Source organism: Falco punctatus (genome assembly GCF_963210335.1).
Source record: "Falco punctatus genome assembly, chromosome: Z".
Lineage (NCBI taxonomy): Eukaryota > Metazoa > Chordata > Aves > Falconiformes > Falconidae > Falco > Falco punctatus.
The window spans coordinates 38492743-38514748 of NC_137586.1; the positions used below are offsets into that span (position 1 = coordinate 38492743).

Sequence of the window (22006 nt, forward strand, 5' to 3'; positions counted from 1 at the left end):
CCGAAGCGGTGCGAGTCGCCGGAGCGGCGCGGGGGTGTGCGGCGGTGGGTGCGCTGCCCTGGCCCCTCCGCCAGCCCCGGGCGCGGTGGGGCGCCTGTGTGAGGCGGTTCGCGCCGGGGCGGGCGGGGCCTGGGGGGAGGGAGTGCCCCGGCTGGCAGCGCGCGTTGGAGCTCGGTCACGCTGTGCCGTTAAAAATAGGGCAACAGTAGGTTTACGTTCGGGCTGCCAGCCGTTTGTCTTGTGCTTAAAGATACTGAGGCGAGCGCAGGTAGGGTGGCCTGGGATTCCTGTGTTGCAACGCTGGTGACAGATTTGCCTCTGTAGTTGGTGTCACACGGCACTCGGGGGGGAGGAAGTGTTGCTGGTTTTTTTCATCGTGGTGTTTTTTGTCAACCTGGGTTTAACTTCCGTATAGACGATGACGTAAATTAAGAGTCCAAAGCTCAGCATGTGTGTCCAGATGTTATTTAGTTTATTTGATAGCATTTGTTGTGGGACAAAGGCAAATCCTCTGGAACACAAAACTTACTGATGATTTTTGGAAAAGAGCTTTTTTTATTTTTTTTTTTTCTTTTGGATGACCTGAGTCTCATCACTTCCTGAGAACAGATCGTCTTATTTGCTTGCTTTGAATAGATAGCCAGTACCATGAACGTGATAAATCATTGAATCTGAGAACTACAATATTCATAGAAAACTCTTGCATGCTAATGTACTGTAGGTTTACTGCACCATTGTAGAGTAACGGCTGCTACAGGGGTGATGACTTGGACTAGTTAGTATGTCTTTTTTTTCTTCAACAGAAAAATAGATGTGAAGCAACCATGCAAAGGTCATATCTGTGAAAGCTGAAATTGCAGTCATTGCACCGAAAGCAAAAGGATATTATTTCAGACTTTGTCTAAAACTTAGCTTCACAGAAATAATACGGTTTTATTTTCACACTGATACCCTGTAACAGTATTTTTCTGTAGAATAGTACAGATAAGTGTTTGTGGGGGAGGGGGGACAATATTACCCGCGCAGTCCTTTCAGGTCTTAGGTGTTACAGGTCTTACCTTCTTATGTGTGACCTAGGGGACAAAACAGGTGAAAAATAGAGTGTTTGCATGTGGTTAAATAGTTACTGATTGGTGTGTGCTCATGGAAACCAATGTTTGACAAATGTTAAACTGTTTAAAATTTGACAAACTCTGTATATAGACTATTGCTGCTACCAAGAGAAGGACCACTACTTGTCCTTCTGCTACACCATACCTTTGTGGGCACAGGTAACTAGATGGTAAACTGGAGGGGATTTTTTCAGCTGAAAACAAACATTCTTTCCCTCCCTTCTCCTTTGCAGAACTGTTCTTCAGCTGGAGTATTTTCCTGTATAGTTGATTATAGACTCCGCAACACCTGCTCCAGAAGATAGTTCTGGAGAAGGAGTCAGGGAAAGACAGGATTGTGTCCTCTGGCAGCTCTGACCACTGAAGGTTTTCAGCCAGGCAGAACCTCAGGGCTGATTTCTTGGCAGCAACAGGGATGTGGGTGGACAAACGTAACCTTTTCCAGAATTTCAGCCTTGATGTTCTCTGGAGAAGATCAAGTGCTACCTAGTCCTTCTCGGGGTTAAATCGGTTAGGATGGCCTAAGCTGCCTTTACAGTAGTTTCAGTGACTCCAGGTTACCGAAGTGGAGGAGCGCTTGTATGGTCTGTGCTGTTAACTCTCCCAACAAGGGAGTGGTGAGTTGTTACACTGCTCAGACCACATTCATAAAGTCTTTGAACATACTAACCGTTAATAACCCTTCATTAATTTTTTTAAAAACATCTTTCTCCTCAGCGTATCAGTTCTTTCTTTTATTAAGAATTTTGTTTGTTTGCCACCACTGTTTCTGTTTACCTAGTCTTTTTTACATACCACTAATGCTTGAGCGAATGACTGTGCTTTTCTTCAGGGTCTTCTCTGGTATTGTATTAATACTGGTAGAACTGAGTATCTCCGAGTTCCCTCCCATATGATTAAAATACTGTCTTAAGATAAAATGCATTGAAAACTCTGATGTGGCATGTGTGTTGCAGATTTTTTTTGTTGGTATTAGAACAAGCAGATAAGGTTCTGACAGTAGCTGTGCAAAAAGGAAAAAAAAAGGACAGAAAATAAGTCTTACCTATAACGTATTTCTTAATACAGTAGCTGCTTGCTTTCTTGTTGAATTAAGGGTTTTCACTGGCTACTGTTTTTGACAGTGAAAAGGAAGAACTGAGGAGAAAAGCTATGAAAGTATTGGTTATTGGCCTTGGAGGGTAAGTATCAGCAAATTAAATTTCCTTTACAGCTGAAGACTGGCCTTCCTTTCAGAATGGTGTAATTTCTATTTATGAATGGTTATCTTTTGAAAATAGATTGAGAAGACAACATATAATGGTCTCATTTTATGGCATGGAACAGTCAAGAAATTGTTCTGTGTCTGTTGGAGAGCTGTGGTACCATCTCTAACCTCTTTCTTGGCATTGCTAGTCACTGTCTGAAAGCTGTTGAAATCTGCCAGGAAATTTTCTGGAGGTAGAGACTATTTAATTTGAATAAACTTGGGGGCGGGGGTTGGATTGTGTCTTTTTGCCTAACTATACAGAAATGTGTGTGTGAGCTTGTACATATGTTTAAAGGATTGATTTCTGTCTTGATGCAGTTTTTACTATGTTTTCTAATTCAGTGTGACAAATGGGGGGAAAACAACGCTGTCGGAAAAGCTTAAGAAAATGTTTCCCAACTGTGACGTAATCTCTCAGGATGACTTCTTTAAGGTAACAGTTTAGATGGAAAGACCCAATAGGTAAAAGTAGGCTTGAGTAAATTTTAGTATCCTTTCTTTTCAGTTCTCCTATTGATACACTTTTAAAACTTATGCTGCTTAATATAATGTTAACTTGATGAGAAAGAGAAATAAAACAAGCACTGGGGTAATGGAACTTGCAGTGGCCAAAACCACTGAGTATACTCAACAAAACTGAGTATTAGAAAAAAAAGAAAGTTTACTCTCATCTTTTAAATGATTTTAAAAAACCTTTTAAAATAAGGAAGGGGTGCACATTGGATGCAGTTTTCAAGATACTTTGTGCTAATGAAGTTAATGATACTGTGTTAACCTTACACTTGTAGACCAATAGGTAGTTTGTTGTCTCCCAGATCAAAACAGGAAAACAACTTTTGCATTTACATTGGAATTGTTTGTTAAGGAGGGTAAAGGAGCTGTTATTTCTGAAGTGAAGCGCTAATGAACTTAAGAGGTAGGATTTGGAGAATTCGTTGTTTTAGATACCATACAAACACTTCATATTTAAACAGTTATGTACAGCTGTTTAAATTTGAAGATAAATTTAATCAGTTTGGATACAAAAGTGTGTAATCCTTGTTTTTGTAACTGTACAGTATTTATCTGTGACAGCGGTCATAAAACCAGCCTTGAAAATATTCAATTTTTCTCCCCTTCAGCCAGAGTCTGAAGTAGAAACAGATGAACGTGGATTTAAGCTGTATGATGGTCAGTAACTTTGCATTCCTTTTGAACACTCTATCGAGATTCTGTTGTGCTGAGCGTCAACACTTCTTCCCCTGCTCCTCTTCCCTTCTGAGCAAGGCAGTAATCGAACAGTTGTTTCAGAGCAATCCTTTGCTCAGTTTCTTTCATCCTTACTGAGATCAATAAGAAAACTTGCTGAACTAGCAAATAGCTCAAGCTAGTCAACCTTTCCTTTTCTCTCTTTAATCTTTTCCTCTGTTTCTACAGTTGTCTGGTGCAGTAGCAAATCGTACTGTTCAGTTAGAAGTATTGGCCTGCAGCACTAGAATAAGCTTAACCTCATCATTTTCTATGTAACGATGATTTTTTTTTTTCCCCTACTCTGATATTGAACTCATGGAACATCACCACTGAGCCTCTTTCGTTGTCATATTCCAAATAAGTCAAAACTTGAGTTTGATCCTGACATCTTTATTTCATGTCAGATCTCACATGGACACCGAATGTTTTATAGTTCATGGTTAATGCTGGCTGAACATGCCATGCCAATTTAGTCTTACAAACTTCTAGATCCAGATCCACTTCAAGGCCAGTGCTTTGGTTCAGGTCATAGCTAGTTGTGAAGGTTGCTTATTAGCTAATTTCTTGATACTTGGTGATCACAAAATGTGTTAGTCAGAACCTTAAACGTTGGCCAGAACCTTAAAATGTATCTGAAAACTGACCCTTTATCAACTATTGCAGTCTTTGGGTCAGCTTCTAGACTTCATGAAACTGGAATGTGAAACTAGAGGGATAAGTTAAACATTCTGGTCCAAATATCAGGGTTTAATGCTGTTCTTAAAAGCTCCTCTAAAATATGTTTGTTTTTATCTGTCCAAAGTCTGCCTTCTGTCTGCCATTCAGTAGGCACTCAGTATGTTCTTACACGTCTACAGGCAAAAGCAGGTGCTACATTGTGCTGTTCTGCTTTCTATGCCATCCTTTCAATCCATCCATTCCCACCCTCCAAATACCTGAATCCAATAAAAACCCAAAGCAAAACATTTCGAGCACCTGCTCTCTTCACCTGTGTCAGTGACAGCTGACAGAAGGGTAGACATCTTGAGGTAAGTTTTTACAAGTTTTGTGGAATAGGAGAACGAACAGTCCCTACAGCCTCTGTGACGGGAAGGGCAGTGAAATGAGTTCACACACTTTTTTGGTGCACAGAATTCAGAAACCACACCCACCAGAAATACCCCAGTGATGGGGAAAACTTTAGTTTCAGGGTGTTGTCAGTTTTGAACGTGGAACCTCTTACCTATGTGAGAGTATTTTACAGGTAATCATGTGCCTTTTCATTTAGACTTGTGTGTAGATTCTTACTGATTAACCTAGGGGTACTTAAGGGTTCTTTTTTTATTATTCTCTGTTTTTAAGAGGTGACTAACTTTCTGTTTTCATCTAGTACTTGATGCCCTCTATATGGATGAAATGGTGAAAAGTATTCGCAATTGGATGAAAAGTCCAGCAAGCTCAGGTGTTGTGACAGAAGGGCCACAGAATACATGTGACAATCTGAAAAATACAGATGACGTTTATATTTTGATTGTTGAAGGCTTTCTGCTGTACAATTATGAGTAAGCAGCAAATGTAACCTGATACATTAAAAGCTGCCCTAAAAAGGAAGAAGGAGCTAAATATGTTATTATCTTAGGCCACTTAATGAACTATGGAATAGAAGATATTTTTTGACCCTTCCTTATGAAGAGTGCAAAAGGAGAAGGAGGTAAGATTATTCAGTTACTGGTCACAGAGGGTCACTGTGCTCCCCAACCTGGAGTGGTTCTTTTATATTTGCTTTTCTTCAGTGCTTGCTAAATGCTAGCTATTAAGATCATCTGTCTTCTGTGATTCTGGGGGAAGATTATGTGGCTCTTTAACCCACATTAACAAAAGCATGCACGGATGGGGGTGGGGGGTGTGTTTGTTTGGTTTTAGGGTTGGTTTGTGGTGGGGTTTTTTTGTATATTAGAGCACAGGGATATTAAAGTGTTAAATGCTTTACAAACACTTAAAAGAGAATTTGTTGTCCAGATAAATTATGTAGATTGATGACAGCCTGTTGGAGTTAAACCATGTTTAAAACCAGAAACAGTGAAGAAAACCTAAGTAGTCTTATCCTTGGTTGAATACAGCTACATTATTATTATTGTTCATGTATGCTTTTAGTATATGCTTTGTTTAGACTGTGCATTAGTTGTACCATAGATCTGATATAGATTATTGAGCCAGTATCTGACTTGCCTCCAAATTTGGACCAGTACTTTGTGCTTGGAGCAATATATACGCACGAAGTCAGAATCTGCTGGCTGAGTGAAGAAATGCACTTTGTTTTGGTTGTTTCCAGGTTCTTAGTTTCTCACTAGACTCGCCTTTAAAGGACTTTAGTGTCCAGACTGGAAATGACTAGACAAAACAGCTATTCACTTAAAGTTTGAGAAATCTGTATACCAAATAAAAAAAAGAAAGTTAATTTGTTTTGGTAACTCTTTAAATACACCTGTCCTGGTTTCGGCTGGAATAGAGTTAATTTTCTTGGTGGCTAGTGCAGTGCTGTGTTTTGGATTTGGTGTGGGAACAATGTGAGCAGGGACTTTTCATTTCTCGTTTCTCAGGCCTTGCTGGTGGGAGGGCTGGAAGGGGCAGGGGGCACAGGGAGGGGACACAGCCAGGAAAGCTGACCCAAACTAGCCAAAGTGGCATTCCATACCATCGAGCCATGCTCGGGTGCCCAGGGCTGCTGGTAATTGCTGCAGAACTGGCTGGGCATTGGTCAGTGGGTGGTGAGTGGTTGTATTGTGCATCACTTGTTTTCCGTTTGGATTTCATTCCTCTCCCCTTCTCCCTCCTTTTCATTGTAACTGTTATTATTATTGTTGTTCTTTAGGTTTTATCTCAATTGTTAAACTGTTCTTATCTGAACCCTCGAGTTTTACATCCTTTTCTGATTCCCCTCCCCACCCCCATGGGTGAGGGAGGAGTGAGCATGCAGCTGCATGGTACTTAATTACCAGCTGGGGTTAAACCACAACACCACCTTAATTTACATCATTTTTTAAAAAGAAACTTTTACCTTATCTTAAACGTCATTTGATTGGCAGAAATAAGTTAGCTAGAGTTCGTATCATAGTTTATATTAAAAAAAAGGATCCTCCTTTGCCCCAACAGTTAGGCAGCCTGCCAGTCTTTCTTTCTTTATTTTGGATAGATGCTGTTATTAAATCAGCTGACGGTAGGGGAAAATGTAAAACTTGTATGGGAAAGCAAACGTATTTTTGTATAGCACCAGAGTCTATCAGCCAGCAGATACACTGGGGTACTTCGATGGACACGTGTGGCCTATGTATCTGAAATATAAAAATGAATTGGAAGAGAATGCAAGTAACATTGGTATGGTATCCTTAATTTTAAACTTATAAAATGCTTAATGTGACACTTAATGCAGTTTTTGTTGGGTTGTGTTTTTTTTAATGGGACAAAGTTTTCTTCAGTGTTTTTTGTGGCACTTGAACAATAGGTTTGGGGCTTTTGTTGGTTTGTTTTTCAAGTTTATAGGGTTTTTGATTTTTCAATAATGAAAATTATGAAGTTAAAAAAGAGAAATATTCTGATCACTAAGTCCCTTTAACAAGCTAGTTTGTATGTGCATGTGTGCATACATGTGTGCATACATGTGTATGGCTAAATAAGGAGCTTCTGGGACAATACAGAACAGAATTGAAATAACAGAATTTAAATCCTTATTGAAATCCTATGATCTGAAGATAATTCCTAGGGGCTGACTGTGCACACCACAGTCACCGGTCCTGTGTGAGAAGTGCCAAAGCCGGGCCAGCTGATGGGGCACTGCCATGAGCTTGTGTAATGTTCACACTTTTACAGCTCTTGGACTTACCACCTCTGGAGTGGTGGCCAGAGGAAAGAGAAGTCAGGTGGCTGCTTCATCAGCATACCACTTCTTACTGTGCAGTGAGAATGGAACCACCGTGCCCCTTCATGACTTGCTCAGACCCTGAAGCTGAGGAAGAACCTGAGCTCTTCCACTGCGTAGGAACCTTTCTGCTGAATTAAGCCATTGCTCTGCAGTCCTAATGTTATTACCACTATCCTAATGGACACTTTTATACCACAAAACCCTGTAAATTAGTTCTCAACTAGAATACTTTTATGTTATTTTTTAATATGTAAAATGAAGTTGGGAAAGAAGAAAAGGGAGGTATTGGTCTTGTGTTTTATTTTTTCGTATCTTCTGATGGCACCTGTAGAAATACTGAAAATTTTGCCAGTTGCTATTACAGATAACTGGCATAGAACTCATGAAACTTCTTGTTTAATCTTTCTTAGTTTACTTGGATGGAACCAGATCCCAAGAGGAGCTTCTATCCTATGTGTATAGTGATATAATACAGGAATTAAAAAAGCTGAGGGAAGAAAGTAAGTAGCATTACTGGAAATTGAATCTGCTTATCCCATTCCAAATTATCAAGAAGCCAATTCTTTCATATGAAAATACTGTAAGAATTATATAGCTCTGTGTCTCCTTGGGTATTACAGTCCTTACACATTTGACCATTACTCTTAAGTCATTATAAGCGATACCTTAACTTCCTTGAAATTGGATGTTCTGAAATAACAGATGAATCCACTGATTATCTGATTTATCTGAATCCACTGATTTATCTGATGATAAAATAATGATTAAAAAAGGGGAAACAGAAGGAATATGGGGCAAAACATCGACAGCAGATGTGTTAGTGGTATTCGTTTTTGTTACACAGTGGTATCATTTCCTCTGTATGTACATTACACTACAGTTTAAATTTGTACTTTTTAATTTTAGATCAGCAGTTCGCAGCATGATAATGTAGAAAGCCTTTGGTACAAACTGAAAACCCCAGGACTGTCATACTTGGCAAGCCAACCAACTGAGCAGCTGTTATGTGTATGTCCATAATACTAGTTCATGGAACACAAGTAGATTAGTAGTGACTATTAACTGTGTAAGCCTCAGATATTGCTGAGTAGTATTGCTAGTCCATTATTCTTTAGAATTCCTTTAACCAGTCATGCTTTGGCTGATCTTTAAATCTGATTGAGTGTGTACATTTTAAAGAATATAAACATAATTTTGTGTACAAAACTATAAAGATGCAGTTCTGTTGGTTTAATAAGCATATTTGAACATGGATGAACGCAATTTGAAATGTTCCTATAGAAATGACAGTAATTATCTCTAATAATGAGCTTCTAATCACTGATAAACATGTCTAGAGGAACTAGCTATGTGCTGTGGCAATAGTAATTTCAAGATTGTATAAGCTGTCAACGTTGCTTATTCAGTAACTGAAGCTGTTAATGAATACATCATAACTGAACTTAGATTTGCTAAAGACCTCTGTGGTGTTTGACAAGTAACTTTTATGTTGTGCATTGGTTGAAGCAGTTGGGAATGGCTGTCTAAAAAAACCCAACAAACAAACCTGAGGAGAAGTCACGTTGTTGGAAAAAGATGTAGAAGAGAATATAGATGCATCAGTAACAAGATTAAGTGCACATATTGTGCAGAGATCAAGGATTGGGATAGCACAGACTACTAGTCAATAAATGCATGCTTCAGGGAGGAGGAAGGAAGAAATAATTCTTATGGGTATTCATAGTTTAGATTGAAATTATAGTAATGAAAGTGTTAAGAAAGCAGGTATGCTAAATGTATGTTAAAGCTTTGTCACAGGGTTTGTGTACGGATATTTAGATACAGGAAACTGGCAAGTTGAATCATATTTTGTTGCTGAATAAGGAATGTATTAACTCTTACATTTTCTATGCAGTGTCTTACATTTTCATCAGCCAGAACAAAAGTCAAGCTAGAGCCAAGTAAAGGATGCACTATATTACCGTGTGTCAGCTGATCACAGGGACTGAAATGTAATGCTTTATTGTTAACAGTATTAAGAGTCTTAAACCTGTAAGAAAAAGGTCTTAATGAGATTAAAACTGTGTTTAAGACAAAGTGCTTCCAAATGCTATTTTGTATTACTACTTTGCAATAAAAACTGCAAAAAAAAATGCATTCATGTCACATTTGCTGAAATGCAGTGATGAACTCTCTGACCTTAAACTGTATTTTTGTTTTTATTTCCCTTTGGAAGGTGTGCAACTGTGAGAGGGTGGGTAATACTTGGATGGTTGTGGTGTGTTGACTTTGACTAGGTACCAGGTGCCCACCAAGCTACTACAATCACCATCCTCAACTGAACAGAGTGGAAAAATAATATGATGAAAGGCTCATGGGTCAACATAAGGACAGGGAGATTGCTCAGCAATTACAGTCACAGGCAAAACTGACTTGGCTTGGGGAAGCTAATTTAATATATTGCTAAGCATATCAGAGTAATGTAAGAACAATCTTCAAAGATTTTTGTCCCCCTTGCCTGCCTTCTGCCAGGGCTCAGTTTCACTCCTGGCTTCTCTGCCTCCACCCACTGAGCGGCACAGGGGGATGGGGAATGGGGGCTGTGCTCTGCTTATCACATTTTTGTCTCTGCCACTTCTTCCTTCTCACAATCTTCCCTTGCTCCAGCAGGGGGGTTGCTCCCATGGAAGACCGTCCTCCCCAAACTTCTTCAGCGTCTTTTCCATGGGCTGCAGAGATCTTTTGACAGCTCTTCTGAAACCATCACAGTGTGGAGCTGCATCAAAATACTGTGTAGGCATCTTACGAAAGGGTATTGCAAACAAAACAGGTGGTGCTACTTTGCTCCGGTGTAAAACCGGTGGACTCGCATTTTCAGTTCCAGTTTCTACCTCTGGAGGGAGTCCATAACGGACTTAAGGGCAACTAATGTGATCAAGGTAATGGGGCAGCTGCTTGGTGAGGAGAGACTGAAAATGCTGGGACCCTTCACTCTGGAGAGAAGATTTTTTTTGGGGGGGAAAGGTCAAGGTTTACAAAGTCTTGAACGCTGTGAGTTGAGTGGATGCAGAACTTGGATTAACCAAATAGTACAAGTACTAGTTTAGGGGGCATTCCTCCTTCACTTGAAACAGACTGACTAATTATATTAAGGTGGTATTTCACGCAGATGAGGGTGATAACTTCATACAGCAGACTGAGCTTCAGAGATTTAATGCCATGGGAGGCAGATAGTATATTCAAGCTCAAAAATGATTAGGAAGATTCATTGATGCTATGCCCATACAAAGCAGTAAAAGAGGCAGGCAGTGGCTATACCACATATGGACTGTAGAAACTGGCCATGCTTACCCGTGGTGCCTAAATTGTGTGTCCTGTTGCCAGTTGCTACAGCAACTTGCCTTCCTGGGAAAAGACAATGAACTCAGAATTCTGAGTCTCTTTGGGAGGTACAGTATTTTAGATGGTGTGATAAAAGCTTACAGTGAGAATGTTTCAGTAAGGAACCCGATGCTCCTATTTCCAAGAGAGGAGGTTAGTGTGCTTGGCTTACTAAAAGACTCGTTCCTATGCATCTTGGGACAAGCGATGTAGGACAGCGCTCCCCAGGACCCCACAGCCGAGGTGGTGGGCCCTTGTGGCAGAGGCCCCTCCGGTGCCAGCTGCCGCTTCTCAAAGGAAGTTGCCAAGGCGCAGGGTGACTTGCCGCAGGTCACAGGGAGGGCAGCGGCATCTGGTCCGACACGTTTTGTCAGGTTGGGGAGGATGTCTTTGTCCTCGGGGCGGGAGCGTGCTGGGGAACCCGTGCGCGCGCATGTGTGTGTGCACGCGCACAGAATCTCGGCCCTAGACACTCACGCGTTGCCTGACACCCCGCCCTTGCTATCCCCGCAGCTGGTCCTCGTGGTTGTTTCCAGAAGCACCATCAGGCTCTCGCCCGGCGCCGAGGTACGGCGGGGCCCCCGCGGTGCGCCTGGGGCCGCCGGGGCTGGGTGCGCCCCGCCGAGCGCAAGCCGCGGCCTGCCCGCCCACCCGGGGCTGCAGCGCCCAGGCACGCAGCGGCCGCCCCAGCGCGCCACGTCGCGAGGGCTGCGAAGGGCTTTGCCTCCCGCCCGGTGACGGCCAGCGCGCGCAGGGGGCGGGGCGCCAGGGCTGCCCCGAGGCACCGCCCTGGGGGAGGGGCTGCGCCCAGCTGCCACGGCCCCGCCCCCGCGAGCGGCCGGCGGGTGCGCGCCTGCGCCTGCTGCCCCCCATCTTCTCGCGATAGTGCACGCGCCTGCCCGCGAAGGCTGGCGCACTCCGGAACACCGCCCTTCGTCCCCCACCCCCCGCCGGAAGTGGGTGAGGGCGCGTGCGCGCCGAGCGGGATAGTTGGCGGCGGTCGTTGCGGCGATGTCGGCCACGTGCGCCGTGTCCCGTAAAGCGCAGCCGCCGCTGCGACCGCCGAGCGAGAGGGACCCGCCAGCCAAGGCGATGCGCAGGGGGCTGCGGCAGGGCCATGAGGGGGAGCTGGAGCCGGAGCAGGAGCAGGCAGAGGCCGCGGGCGGCGGGGGCGGCCGGCCCGGGGCGGAGCGGGCGGCCTCGCTAGGCGACGAGTGCCGCAGGCGCCAGCCGCACGAGCCCAGGGCGCTGGCGGCGTCGGCGTCCGCTGCCGGGGCGGAGGAGGAGGAGCGGATGGAGCGGGAGCATTTCCGGAGGATCATCAACGCCTTCCGATACTACGGGTAACCGGGACGCTGCGGGGGCCCCGCCCTCCCGGCGCGTCCTCCCCTCACCGGGCTGTCTCTGCCGGGCGGCCCCGGGCTCCGCCCGCCTCCCCGCTGTGCCGCGCCGGTCACGTGGCCGCCTCCCCCGGTCTGCGGGCCGCGGGGAGCCCTGTGCCCGCGGCGGCGTGCGGCGGCCTGAGTCGGAAAGGGGCCTCCGCGCCCCTTGGCCGGCACAGCACAGTCGCCTCGGCGTCTGTGTCAGCTAGGAGGCGTGAAAGACAAAAAAACCCGAATCATCTCAAAGTATGTTGCGCCTGAAAAGGGTGTGAAAGGCCTCTTTTTATGAGATGCGATGCTTCAAGACGATGTAGAGTTCTCAGAACGGCGGTAGCTACTGCTGGCAAATACAAACGGTGCTTCGATTACTGGGGAAACTTTTGAAAGACGTGCTGGTTTGTACAAGAGATAAGACCTGTTGGCAGGGCTTGATGGATGCCATGTGTTTTAGAACTTAATGATTTCTAGACATTTGTTCAATCAGATAAGGGATTGATGGTCCCATAGGAATGAGGTAATGGGTGGGGGGCACCCGAATTTATATCTGAACCTGTTGAATGGAAAAGGAAGCAGAAGTTAATTCAAATTGCGGTAGGTGGCCTAACTGAAAAAGCCGTCCTCCATGGTGTTTTGCTAAGATCTTCTGTTGCTGTTGATTTTGGAAGTAAGTTTGGGATGTAGCTACACAGCTTGTTTATCATGTTCATCATTATTACGTGCTGGACCCTTTTTGTCAATGTAATACAAGCATAGTTTTTACATGACAGCGAGGTTCTTGAAAGGAGTGGATGGTATCACTTCACTGCTTTTACGTCTTGGGTATTTTTTGTTTCCCAGGACTAGTAGTTGTATGGGAGGTTGGTCTAAAACGACACCTCCAAACTGATTCTCTAATTCGGTTTGGCCATACCAAAGGTTTTATGCTAGTTATTACTATTACTGCAACAGCCAACTGTGAGTTACTTCTGTCAGTGAGGCACTTGTACCCTCAGGGACTTGGAAGCTGGGAACATCCTTCTCAACCTCATGCTCAGCTGTGACTCTGCATTGCTTTTGAATATTTCAGTTTCGGTAAACACATAAGAAAAGGTTATGACTCAAATTTCCAGTGCAGAAATTGAACCAAATTACCTCAGCCTCAAAGTAGTAATTCTGGATTTAAGTGAAATTATGTATCTTGGTAGTTAATAAATTAATTGGAGACATCTGTAGGATTAAGGCAATAACACGCTTTTCAGATGAATCCAGCTTAAAGTTCTATTCAGGAGACACATGGACTTTATTTCATACTTTGTGTGTAGTTGTTCCGATTTTAGTGAATTATTCATTGTACTTGAAGGTTGCAATTCAACATGAAGGGGTTTAGGATTATATAGTTCGAAGACATTTTTCTGACAACACTTAAGATGATAATAAGCTAAGCTGATGGGCTTTACGTAGACGATCAGTTTATTTTTCTTACCATTCTTTATCTATCCTTTATTCTTAAATGCCATTTTAAACCAGTGTAGCTATTGCAATGAATATACCTTTCTCAGTAGCAGATAGGTAATCTTGGAGGTATTAACTGGTCAAATCTGCAGACTGAAGTTGCAACTAGAATTGCAGAAAGTGCTCCTTACTTTTTCTGATGACTGCTTTTCAACTCTGTGCTGCTGTACGCTGACACAAGAGTTTGAGAAACTTCAGTATGACTTGATTTGATAAAATGATTTGTGGCTACCAAAGGGGCAGAATCCATTGTCCTGGCTTTATGACATGTCTGTGTCTAGAGTCCTTATGAGTGTACACAGCCAGCTTGGCTCAGTTTACTGAGAGAAATCAAATCTATCAGAAAATCTATACAGGTCTCTTCAGGGTTAGCAAGTTAAACGAGCTTTGTGGTAGGCCTGGGTAGTCCTAGAACACAGTGGAGGGTAGAATTGTTCTGGTTGAGGAGAAGGAAGAGGAAAGAAAAAAACCCCAGTACTTTTTCTTGGCAGTAGATTCACCTTTTTTATGGCCCACTTATTTTGGGGAAGTGGAGGAGTTATTTTTAGCTTGGATGAGTTCCGTGGTCAAATTCACATTACTTGTACTTGAGGGGATATGCTGTTAAAAGAAGGTAGCTTAGTATCTTAATTGTGGCTGCCAGAATGCTGGTATGGTCCACCTGTGACTTTTACAGTTCTTTCAGAAGCAATTGATTTTAAGGATCACTGTTCCCACTCCACATCTCGTTATTTCTGTAGCTAAAAGTTACCACAGCGTTCAGCTATTTATTCAATTTAAATTGGATTTGTAAAGCAATCTGGATGGTTTTGATAGATTTGGGAGCTGGTTGTTCCTTAAATTTTGTAGCTCAGTGTATTAAGGTACTGATCACCTGTGCTGGAAATAAGTGGCTGATGATGAAACTGCCAGAAGAAAACAAATGATCCTCTTAAACTGCAACTTGTTAAAAAGAGTGGTAATGTAGAACTAGAGCTAAAACCAAACATTTTTGCCTAAAAATTTATTGTAAACATGTTCTCTAGTAAGGTATTAGAGTCTGATTATGTTCTGTGCCTAAAGAAATTAGTAATTATAATTAAAACAGCTTAGAGTGAATTACTTAATCTGTGTATTGTTTCTGAATGTCTAAAGACCTTAAACTTTTTGCTTTTTAGAACGAATATGCATGAACGAGTGAACAGAACAGAGAGGCAATTTAAATCTCTCCCAGCTAACCAACAGAGTCTTCTTCCTCAATTCCTTCCTCACCTTGCCAAGATTCGAAAGTGCATTGATCATAATCAAGAGATACTGCAGACCATTGTGAATGACTGCGTTAATATGTTTGAAAATAAAGAATATGGAGAACACGTATGTTAAAATGGACTTTTTCATACTCAGAAATTATATTCTGTACACTTTGGAATTTTCTATATTTGTTTTTCACATCTTCAGGCTTCCAGCTTTCTTTCCTTTTACCTTCTTTTTCTCCTTTTTTTCTGTTTGCTTGCATTTTCTCACTCTTGTCTTTCACATCTTGTCTAGCTGATGTTTAATAAAAGTGGTTTTTAGTCCTTGTAGGTAGTTATGAAACAATTGTGAATCTGGCAAATAACAGTAATCACTTACTGTAAAAAAAACCTGAACCACACAACCACAGTTTTCTCACTGCAGAGTTACAGCTCTACCCTAGTTACATTTTAAAGTTATTTCTTTCATTTCACTATGTAGAGCATCAATGGTATTGTCTGTTATACTGCAGGTTGTTATTTGTTACGGCATTCCAAATAAGTTACAATTTTAGATGGGCCAAATATTTTTAATGTTCTCATCTGTAAAGTCTTTTTCACTGCTTACCAGCTTTTTCAGTGTGGCATCTCTGTCAAAAATAAAATTGCACCCAGATGTTAAAGACTGGCAGAGATGAAAACTGAAGTAGATTTTTGGTATCTGCAGATAAGGTACAGTAATAGGCAGCTCTGATGTGAGCTTTCTCATGTTGCCTCATCAGCTCCTAAAGGGATCCTCTTCTCAGGATAAGCAGTGCAGCCTCTGCACTAGTTAAGCCCTGGTCCTTTCCTGAACAGGGACTACAAATTGTGCTCTGCTGTGGCATACTGTGTATTGTTTTTTTGATGTGAAACCTGGTCTCTTGGGGTGTCAAACTGAGACCAGCAAACTCAACTTGTTTAGGATTCTAGGTTGGATTTGAGCCCTGGTCCCAGGAATGAAAGGCAAGTACTTTGTCACCTATAACTCCCAGCAGCTCCTACAGCATGGGTTTTGTCTTGTTATAATTTACTTTTTTTCCCCAAAAAAGTCTAAAGGTACTTGGTACATTTTACACTAACTTTTTTCCCCCCTCCCCCTCCACTTTAATCAGGGAAGATGGAAGATTACACCAGCCTCAACATTTGACATGGATAAATTAAAATCCACTTTGAAACAATTTGTGAGAGACTGGAGTGAAGAGGGAAAGCCTGAGAGAGATTCCTGCTACCAGCCAATCATTAGCGAAATTGTAAAGAACTTTCCAAAAGAGAGATGGTAATAGTGTTTTAAGACTTATTTTTATGTGGGCATACCCTGTTGCACAATCTTAACAGATTTTTTTTATGGAGTAATGAAAAGCTTGGATTTAAAAAATATAGAAATTACTGCGAAGGCAGTGGAAATTTATTTTTTAATCAAGAAAGTTTTTGTTTCTAATGCAACATGTTGGAAAAGAGCATAATCATAAACTTCACAAAAGGAATACCAGGTAAACCAGAATTTATTTTTTTTTCCTGCAGCTTGATGTAATGGGGTATTGATTAACTCTTCAAGTAAGAGACCTCAGGAGGTTGTGAAGTTTGGTCAGTTGTGTTTAGTGAGATAAAGTTTGCAGGTTAGTGGATTCTCAGAGAGCGTGTGCTGCAGATAAATGGAAGAACCCTTGTGACAGCAGGGAGTATTGCCCTTCATGGTGGAAGGAGGGAAGAAGACTTAACCTGTAGCGCAGTTCTGGTGCACTAAGGATTTACCCTGCAAATTGTTCATTCTAGCCTTGCTTTCAGACAGGTGCTACAAAGCAAGTCTTAAAAAGGCTTTGCTGTATGTGTGAGGGTAGCTTTGTAACTGCATTGGCTTGTTAACACCACCACAATAGTCATTGGTGCAGGGTTTTTTAGGTAACTTGAAGTGTACTGGTGGAATCTCAGAAGATAATACTGCTGTAAGAATTCTGTGTTTAATGGTTTGGCATATAGTCAGCCTGGTCATCATAAAGTACATTTCCGTTTAAATTTAATACTGTTTCAGTGGGAAAATCAGTGAACTTTGTACTCATAAATGTAACAGGTCAGAACTCAAGATTTTATATAGCTGGGTGTTACTGTGGGTTTTCTTCTTTCTTAGTAATTGCTAACAATGCACTTGTACCAATTTGAAAATACTTTCTACTATCCGTCTTTTAATTTTCATTAGTAAAGATTGTTAGTGGTGGCAGAATACGGGATGGACATGGTTGTTTGATTTCTTTTGCATTGAGCTAACTTATCTCAACGCAAATGCACCACTAAAAATGCTTTATCTGAAGGTGAGCTTTCTGCAGTGTTTTTAGTGTTAGTTGTGCCCCACATGAGAAAAATGAACTGAATACTACAGGTTACCTGATGTACCTCTGATGCGCAGATCTGTAGGAAAAATAGTGTTGAAAGCAGCAATTCTTGTCTTCAAGGTAGCAGTGCACCTTTTTCTCCATTTCTTAAGCTTTTAAAGCATTTTCATTATGGGAAAGGTAACATCTTGGATCTTAAGAGATAATGTGACTGAAGTTGTAAAGTCTGGACTTACATTTATCATCTGCCCTGTTTTTGGCTGGGATGGTTAATTTTCTTCTTAGTAGCTGGTGCAGTGCTGTTACTGGTGTGGGAGCAATGCTGGTAGCACAATGATGCTTTTAGTTCTTGCTGGGTGATGTTTATATGAAGCACTTCTCAATTCTTAGTCCCTGCCAGCAAGAAGTCTGGAAGGGCCCCAAGAAATTGGGAGGGGACACAGCCAGGACAGGTGACCCAAACTAGCCAAAGGGATATTCCATGCCATAAAACGTCATTGAGTATATAAACTGGGGGGAGTTGTGCAGGGCCTGCTGATCGCTGCTGGGGATTGGTCAGCAGGAGGTAAACAACTGTATTGTGCACCACTTGCTTTTTTTCCCCTTCCTTTTGGCTTTTACTCCTCTCCCTTTCTCTCCTTTTCTTTACAGTAGATGTTATTTTAGTTCAATTATTAAATTGTTCCTGTCTCAAAGCTCAGGTTTTACCTTTTTCTGATTCTCTTCCCCATTCCTGGTTGGGGGGGGGGGGGGGGGGGGGGGGGGGGGCAGGGGCGGAGTGAGCAGACAGCTCTGTGGTACTTCCTTCCTGGCTAGAGTTAAACCATGACATCATCAATTTCACACTAATTTCAAAACCTCCAGTTGGTATTAGGAAGCAACACAGGGTAACAGATTGGGTGAATCTGAAGTTGATGGCTTTCTGTTTCTTTACTGGTAATTCTTTTTGTTGTCAAACAGAACTCGTGTGACAGCGCTTCTGTCCCTGTTGTGATGGTTCTGAAATACCGGTTAGGCTATTTTGTCTCTACTGAAGTCTCAGAACATCACTGGATAGATCAAAAATCTCTACTGCAAGTTTGAGTTTGTCAACGGAAACATTTTTTAATTTATAAAATGTGTATTATACCTATTTAAAATTTTAATATTCATGATCATTATGGAGTTGTCCAGCACTTAGGTTCTCCGTTCACATTTTGTTATGTACTGTCCTCGGCTTGCTCTTTTTCCTAGTCACCAGATGCTCGCTCTCCTGCTTAGGTGTACTTAACCTCTTTGAGGCAAGAAGCACAGCTGTTCCGGAGGGCCTGTTCTGTTTGAGTGCTGTCAGGCTTAACTGGCAGCCACCTCACCCTTGTGTGAGAAGCAACTTCCCTGGCAGGGCTGGTTGGTCAGTTTGTTTCTTTTTTTACAGTTTTGGAGGGGAGCATTGTTTTAGTCTGAAGGGTTGGGCAGGGCCTGAGTTGACGTTAGTGTAGTTTTTCTCACTGTTGTGTATAGTGAGTACAAAGTCAGTTTCTTCTGGAGAAGACTGGCTGTGGGGGCTAATGCAGGTAGACAGTCTGTAGATGGAACCTCAGAGTACAGCTTTGCATTTTTTTAGAGTTCCCTTTTGTAGCACAGGGTGCTGAAGTATCCTGAGATGATGAAGCGAAAGTGCTAGAGATGTGTATAATGGTGGCAGTGGGTGATGAAAACATCTTTGTCCAGATGTATCTTGCATTTAAAAAAATGGAGAAGTAAATATTCTAAATTTGAAACTGTCAGTATGAGTAACCTTTTACTTTTTAATGGCTTCAATGGAATTTTACATTTATTTTCTAGTTAACGTTACTTCTCTGCACTGCAATTGTGAAAAATGAGTTTAAATTTTTGAAAATACTTAATTACGTTTCACTCTATGCATGCACATGTTGTGTTGCTCTTCGCAAGATGGGCCTGTATTGGTTCAGTTGGTATGCAAAGAACAAGAAAATAAGTGCTCTGTGCTTGCATTTCTGGGAAGAAGAAGACAGCCAAGCAGTCGTTGAAAGCAGCATTAAATTAGAACAGTCTGACAAGACTCATCTAAAAATAACATAAAATGGCAATAGCTGTTTCTACTTTCCATTCCTCTTCAGAAATAACTCTGTTCTGCTTAGCACCTTAACCTTAGTAGGATCAACAAAGCAGTTTTAAGTGAAGTCCCATGACTTAAGGTCTTCCTGAAGAGCTGATAGGTTTCCTACATTAAAGCTGGAATTTTACTGTGTTTCAGCTCACAGGATCCCTATAATACTGTCTACCTTTTGATGAAGCCGTTCAGATTTCTTGGATCTGAATGAATCAGGATCACTGCTTTCTGTTATGAGCAAATGGTAAAACAGATAAATTTTTATTTCTTGATGAAATGTGATTGTTAAAGTATTTTTGTGGGCAAGCATCAAGTTGAAAATCTAAATAAACATGCCAGTTCTTTTTTTTTCCAAATCTTTTTTTTTTGTCTTGTTTTTCTTTCACTTCTACTGTTACCCTTCATACTTACGTAAAAGGATGTCAAGATCATCATCAAAAGGAACCAAAGAAATAGTTACCCCTTTAATTACTTCTCATTCCATGGCCAAGAACAGTAAACTTCGGTGTTTTCTCCAAAGTTTTCCAAGATGCTGGTGGGACAGCCCAAAAGAAATCATCAGTGCTTAGTTCCCTTTTTATTTGAAAACCAGCTTATTAGTCCTAAGCCTGAGATTAGCTATATTTCTTGCAAGTGTTCAGTCATTTGTAGTGACAGTAAAATTTCTGCTTTACATGAATTTTATTTAACGTTATATTAAATGAATCTGACCTTGCAGGGTTTCTAATCTTGTCAAAAATTATTGTAAACTTTGCTTTAAACATCAGATTTAAGGGCAAACTGTATCTTCAGTGTTACTGCAGTCCACTTACAGCTTTGCAGGTCTTTACATGGAAATATATAAACCTCTGCCAAGTTTGTAGAAGAATTGCTCTTCAAATGATTCTGCCTTTAAGCTACCTTCATTATTTTATTCAAAAGTAGGTTTTTTTAAAGAAGAAAAAACCCTGAAAATATGATTACAGTAAAATAATGAAAAATATTATATTGAGGATGGGATCTTGTTAACTATCTGAATTTACAAACGTTACAGAGATAAGACCTCAGGAAAGGAGTCCCACAGTGTGTTTCTATCCTGATGTTTCCACTAATCTGTGTATGGGCTGTATGTGTATTTCCTATCACTTCTTATAATTAGATAACATTGAATTGCGATGTTTATGAAAATTAAGGTTTGTGTTTGATCACACACACTGATTTTCTTTTTTGCTGAACTTCAGTTTATCCCTTCAGCACCATCATTTTTTTGTTAAAGCGCAATAGGCATGAAATAAGAAGCCTCTTTTTATCATGTATAATTTTTCCCTTAAAAAAAGGACACCAAGTTCAAATCTTCATTAATGGTCTTAAACGTCTAAAAGCTGAAAATATACTACATGCAAAATGCTGTACGATAATGACATGACAGATTTTAGTTGTTTCTGGTATTTCTCCACTATCTTTTTAAAAGATGTGCTGCAGTTTCAATAGCTGAGCCAAACAGCACCATGCAGCCCTCTTCCCTGCTCTTCGGCCAGCTTCCTCTCTCAACAGTTGTCAGGTTAATAGGCCAGTGTTTCTACCCTCGTACCCCACAGGTTTTTAATGAGTACTTGTTAGATACCCGTTTATGTTCCTAACCAGTGCTCCATCTGTGTCATAGAAATCTTGCTGCTGCTGGCTAGTTAAAGGCTTTAGTTTCACCGTGGATAACCTTGGGTTATTTTCAGTTACCACAATTTTGGATTTTCTTTTTATTGTCTTTGCTAGCTGCTGCAGTTACCTATCCAGGAAAGGAGAGCAGATCTTGCTAGCCTTGTAAATGACCTTGTCTGTAGCCATTAAAAAAGCAGTTTCTTTGCAATTAAACATTTTAAGCTGTTTTAATGATTCAAAAATCAGCAAATACAGTGCATCGGAGTGCTCCAACTGTCACTGGTTTTGACCCTTTTTTAAGTCTTGAAAAGCAAAACATGTTTGTGCTTTTTGTTTGTTTGTTTTTTGATAGCAGGACATGCAACAGTCACTATTTTTGTGGCAAATTTGCCACATACCTGATTTCTGTGATTACAGAATGAAAAAATGCTTTTGAACCCTTTTGGAAGGCTAGTATCAATGTTAGTGGACTCAGATTTGATTATATTGTGTTTTGTTAGCTGTGCTCTGTATGCTGAAATAAAGTTTAATTTCACTAGGCCAGCACCAGTGCCTAGCAACTGATATGAAGAATGTAGATTGAAATTAAATAGCTAATTAATTTCCAGACAGACTTCAGTCCCTTAATAAAGGTGCAAAGGGAAGTGCAGTTAAAATCAACTATTTTCTAAGAATTGGGAGAATTACTTCAGAGATACAAAAGCTTTATATTGTGAAGTACAGGACAATTGGAAGCAATTTATCAACGCACTTGACTGTTAGAGGCTTTATCTTGTTTTGGAATCAGTAAAGGTGTAGATTTTGAAATGTGATTACACCTACATAGCTGTTAGTTACTAGGTTTAGTTATTAGGCTGTTATTATAATTTAGTTATTACTCTTTTCTAGTCAATGGATGATAATCTTGGAAGTGGCGTAAACATTTTCAACCCCCTCATTTACAAGTGTCTGCATGA

At 41.2% G+C, this 22006-nt stretch overlaps 1 protein-coding gene across 3 annotated transcripts in view; it reads left to right on the forward strand.

The window, feature by feature from the left end:
• Positions 1-14: 14 nt before the first annotated feature.
• Positions 15-22006, forward strand: part of CARNMT1 (carnosine N-methyltransferase 1) — a 34395-nt gene continuing 12403 nt past the window's right edge. Inside the window, exons 1-8 of one of the 3 annotated variants that reach the window (XM_080373343.1) lie at positions 15-2293; positions 2704-2794; positions 3483-3531; positions 4961-5132; positions 5210-5281; positions 6839-6950; positions 14815-15075; positions 16088-16251. In XM_080373343.1, coding sequence (XP_080229469.1) covers positions 2265-2293; positions 2704-2794; positions 3483-3531; positions 4961-5132; positions 5210-5281; positions 6839-6950; positions 14815-15075; positions 16088-16251 — 950 coding nt within the window. In that variant the 5' untranslated portion in view covers positions 15-2264. The other 2 variants (XM_080373341.1, XM_080373342.1) reach the window with 2 other exon arrangements.